The sequence below is a fragment of the Vigna radiata genome, unplaced genomic scaffold (assembly GCF_000741045.1).
Source record: "Vigna radiata var. radiata cultivar VC1973A unplaced genomic scaffold, Vradiata_ver6 scaffold_337, whole genome shotgun sequence".
Classification (NCBI taxonomy): domain Eukaryota; kingdom Viridiplantae; phylum Streptophyta; class Magnoliopsida; order Fabales; family Fabaceae; genus Vigna; species Vigna radiata.
This window is the reverse complement of record NW_014541822.1, coordinates 279,014-284,209: the sequence shown is the minus strand read 5'-3', so window position 1 is coordinate 284,209 and position 5,196 is coordinate 279,014. Positions and strand designations below refer to the sequence as shown.

The 5,196-nt window shown below is 33.4% G+C and overlaps 1 protein-coding gene across 1 annotated transcript; it reads left to right on the top strand.

Annotated features, from left to right (window-relative positions):
- Positions 1-2,839: 2,839 nt before the first annotated feature.
- LOC106778429 lies at positions 2,840-5,196 on the top strand. Its single transcript, XM_014666385.1, has 5 exons — positions 2,840-3,406; positions 3,507-3,768; positions 3,853-3,941; positions 4,275-4,441; positions 4,650-5,196. Exons 1-5 carry the CDS (start codon positions 2,840-2,842, stop codon positions 5,194-5,196), a joined length of 1,632 nt encoding a protein of 543 aa, XP_014521871.1.

The window sequence follows — 5,196 nt, the reverse complement described above, 5'->3', positions numbered from 1 at the left end:
GATTTTGCTATTGTGATATTAATTTGTGTTTGAGAAATTAAAGTTAAAATTAGGAATCAATTGAATATTAATTTAATAACTAAATATATGTTGGATTGAATGATATTGAGACTTGTTATGTATAATTGGTGTAGTGAATTGATTGAATCGATTAATTGTTGAAATTAAATTTGAATATATAAAAAACTATGATTTTTCATATTGTTTAATTGTTTGAAATTGTGGATCGAAGTATTTTGTTTTTCTTGATTTTGCTTTTAATATCTGATTTTTTTTTCAATTTTTGTTTAAAGTTTTCAATCTCTAAATCCTTAAGTTTAATTTAACTTTAAAGATTGAATACAATTTATGTATCTTCTGAACATTGACTTAGATTGTATTTTATATTACATGTAGAGAAGCTTAGTAATTTTTTATTTCATTCAATAGTAAATGTTAGTGGAAAATTCTTATATTGACATGGGACTTTGCTTATAACATTAGACCTTGGTCTTCGCTAGATTTTGTAAGACAAAATATCAAAAAATTGAGTCATATCGTTCTTCATCTATTTAGCAACGTATAATTTGAAGGGTATGACATTATTTCAGAATATACTTTTGGTATGTCGTTGGAGACCAAAAAATTATATTTTGTAATGATATTTGGTTTCTTGAAAAATATATGTATCTCTATGCTTGTTGGTGTACTTTAATACTTGTACTTGGAATATCTCTCCATCTCTTTGTAATATTCCTGCTTTGCAAAATAATTTGGAAAATATTGTTTTGACTGAAATTATATTCATAGTTTTCTAACTTATAAAATGGATTTGATTATAACTATGAATACCGTAAGGTAATTGGACCACTTTCATTTTCTTCTTTTTTTTTTTTTTTCTAACATGCTTAATTTTATAATTCATAAAATTTATTCGAATATAGGAAAATCAATTGTTTAAAGCTTTTGGACCATTTTCATTTTGTTTCTTTCAAGTGTCTTCATCTACTTATTATTTTCTAACTCGTTAAATGGATTAAAAAAAAATAATCAATAGCTTAAGGTCTCTATGGACCAGTTTCATTTTCTTCTTTTCCAATTTCTAACATCTATCATTTTCTAACACATAAAATCAATTCAAATAGCACAATCAACGGTTCTTTGGACCATTTTCATTTTCTTTTAAATGTCTATGATTCTTAACTTTTCTAACTCATAAATTGTTCTGAAAAAACAATAGCTATTGTTTTCTGTAGTCCCATATTTTCTTGATGTACCTCCAAAATTTTTCAAACACAATTACACCCCTAATAAAATAAATAAAAGTTGTGTGTCTATTTTTTTTCAATTTAAGTGTTAAGGATGAACAATTCATAAAATTTCCAAATTCCACAATTTAAAACAAAAATATATATTAAATTTTTACTAGTGCATGTGTGTTATTTTTTATAATAATAAAACTAATAAAATTATTATTATTCTTATTATTGTAATTATAAAATTAAATATCTATTTTTTATAATTTTATTATATGTAGTTTTTACTTATTTTATAGGTAATTTTTTAAGGGTTAAATATGTTTTTAGTCCCTATACTTTGAAGCGGTTTTGGTTTTAGTCCCTCTTTCAAAATAAGGTACATTTTAGTTCTCCAATTTAAGGAAACTATGGTTTTAGTCCTCCAAAACTAACACCGTTAAAAATCTGGTGAGCTGGCTAACATCTCTGTCCACGTGGGATGACACCTTTGCTTCCTTTCTGTTGCCACGTGTGGTTCATTCTATTTTTTTTTTTGTGTTAAAGTTTACACTTTCAATTTAGGGATTTTTAGATTGAAATTGGTGTTAAAAATGACTTGGGTTCGAAAAGGTGTTAAAGAGGAGGACATCATTTTAGCTCAGGTTGAAGGTGAATCGCAAAGAGGTGACTTAGGGTTCGTGCTTGTTCTCTGCATTTTGTGTTCGTGCTTGTTATCGGAATTTGCTATCTACGTGCTAGGGTTCGTGCTGGTGTTCGTGCTTGTTGTCTGCATTTGGTATCGTAGGTGCTAGTGTTCGCGGTCGTTCATATCAGTTGCATGTGCATTTTGTGTGAAAGATCAGTGATTCGTTGAAGAAGGTAATTTTCTAGTTTTAGTGAAATTTGTATTGTCTGTGTAATATGCATTTTGTTGTGCATTCTCTGTGTAATGTGCCATTTGACCATGTAGGAAAAATGGTTTTTGACGTCTCTCTGTATCATATGGGGAAGTTCCTGAAGAACAAGAATTAGAATATGTGGGAGGAGAGATACATGTTATTAGAGGAATTGATCCCAACATGTGGTCATACTTTGAAGCGGTGGGAATGGTTAGAGAATTCAAGTATGATAGAGAGTTCAAGCTTTGGTGGAAGCGTTCGAAAGAAAAGGCAATGAACAACCTCAGACCACTAACAGATGACAGAGAAGAAATTTGGTTGTCTAACTATGCAGAGGCAAATAAGGAGGAAGTTGAAATCTATGTTCAACATCTCCAACCCAGTCAGCCAGATGAAATTACTTTTCTTACATTTGGTGAGGAAGCAGACGAAGTACGAGTAGAGGTGATGGAGGACGAGATGGAAGAAGAGGTTGTTATGCATGAAGCACATGGTTATGTTGTTGAAGAAGGTGAAGCGGTGAATGAAGAAGATTTTGGTGGGGTGGAGGGAAATGTGGAAGTACAAGACTTGCTACTAGATGACGAAGAGGAAGAGGGGAATGTTGAGGGAGAAATGGTGGAAGAGCAAGAGTAAGAGGAAGAGCAAGAGGAAGAGGATGAAGAGGGCAATGTCGTTGAGGGCGAAGGGGTGGAAAATGTTGATGACAATGAAGAGGAGAGAATGGCAAATGATGATGATGGGTTTGGGATGGACAATGAGACGGTGGAGGAAAAGAGAAGAAATATTAAACCAGTTTTGGATAGGTGGAAGAGAATGAGAATGAAAAAGAAAAATAAAAGTGTGAAGAGCAGATTGGAAGATAATGAGGGGGCATTTTTTATTAACGAAGAGGTTGGACATCATGAGATAAATGAAGATTATGATACAAATGAGTTGTCTTCAAATTTAGATAATGGTGAGGATGTGAGGGAGAATAAGAGGCACTTTCCAAAGTATATAGCAGAAGATATGACGAAGGGCTTCAAATTTAGATTGGGAATGAAGTTTAAGTCTTTGAAAGATTTTAAGAGTGCGCTGCAGGAGCATAGCGTTTTGAATGGAAAAGAAGTGAAGTTTGTCAATAATGATTTGAAGAGAGTAAGGGCAATTTGTAAGAAGGGGTGTGGTTTTGTTATTATGCCTAGCAAGGTAGGAAGTAGCCAAACCATCAGAGTGAAAACTCTAGTTCGGCACAAGTGTGGAAGGGGTTTTGGTAGCAAAAGTGCAAGTGTAGAATGGATTGCACAGGTTTTGGTTGACAGATTTGTGAATGTAGGAAGCATGACAGTGATCCAAATCATAGATGAAATAAAAAAAGTCATATAGTGTTGGAATAACTCATTGGAAGGCTGGAAGAGCTAAGAAAATTGCAATGGATTCTTTAGTGGGTGATGGAGAAAGACAATATGTTCGTCTTTATGACTATGTGGCTGAGTTATTAAGAGTGAAGGCTGGAACCTTCAAGATATTGGTCAATCAACCCGAACCCACCTTGCCACCAAGGTTTGGGTCATTTTACATGTGTTTGGATGGCTGTAAGGAGGGGTTTTTAGGTAGTTGCAAATCATTCATTGGGGTAGATGGTTGTCACTTGAAGACAAGTTTTGGAGGTCAGTTATTAATTGTAGTAGGAAGAGACCCTAATGACCAGTATTTCCCACTAGCTTTTGCTGTGGTATAAAGTGAATGCAAAGAGACATGGAGGTGGTTTTTGACAAAGCTGCTTGATGATATTGGAGGCATAGATTGTCAAAGGTGGATCTTTATTTCGGATCAGCGAAAGGTACATTACACTAAAATAATTCCTATGAACTCAAGAGAACAATTCGTTCTATAATCTGATAAGAGAATGATGATGCTATAATAGAACATTAAGTAGAAAATCTTCTTGTGCTTATCAATTTATTTTCACCTTTATTGGTACATAGTTGCATCATATATGATGGTATTTGCACCTTTATTTGTCACATTCCTGAAGTTGTTAATCTATTAGCTGCATTATGTCAATGTCTTAGTAAAGTGCAATTTTTCAAACAGTGAAGTTGTTTTCATGCAATTGTGTTAATTTCTTCCTATGGATTTTAATGTGTAGTTTCTTCCTACTTTGATATTGTAGGGATTAATGTCAGTTTTTTATGATATCTTGAATGGGGTGGAGCACAGACTGTTTTTACGCCATTTGTACCATAATTACAAGAAAAAATTTGGTGGAGGCCTACTCATTAGAGACCTTATGATGGGGACTGCAAAGGCAACATACTATAAGGAATGGGAAAAAAATGGGTGAGTTAAAGATTGTGAATGTTGATGCTTTTAATTGGTTTATGACTATACCAACTAGAAATTGGCGTAAACATGTTTTTAGTGCATATCCTAGGTGTGATGTGTTGATCAATAACTTGTCTGAGTCTTTTAATAGTACAATTTTAGTGGCAAGAAACAAACCTATAAGTACATTGATGGAATGGATTAGGTCATATATAATGAGTAGGTTTGCAAGCCTTAGAGAAAAAGTTGACACATATCCTGGTAATGTTATGCCTAAACCAAGGAAAAGGTTGGATAAGGAGATTGAAAAGAGTGGGAATTGGCTTCCAGTTTGGGCAGCGCGTTCACAATTTGAAGTAACTCGTGGCTTTACAATGGACAAGTTTGTGGTTGATTTAAGTAATCACACTTGTAGTTGTTACTTTAGGGATTTGGTAGGAATACCATGTAAACATGTTGTTGCTGCCATTCATTACAAATTAGAAAACCCAGAACATTATGTTCATCCTTATTATAAGAAAGATGTGTATAGAACTTGTTATGCTCCTATTATAACTCCTATCAATGGACAACAACTTTGGCCTACATCTGACTCTGCACCACTACTACCTCACATTTATAAAACACCTCCTGGGAGGCCAAAAAAATTAAGAAGACGAGAAGTTGATGAATATGTCAGCCATTCAAAATTGTCAAAGAAAAATATTGGTATGAAGTGTAGCAGTTGCAATGCATATGGGCACAATGTAAGAAGTTGTAAAAATGGGTAG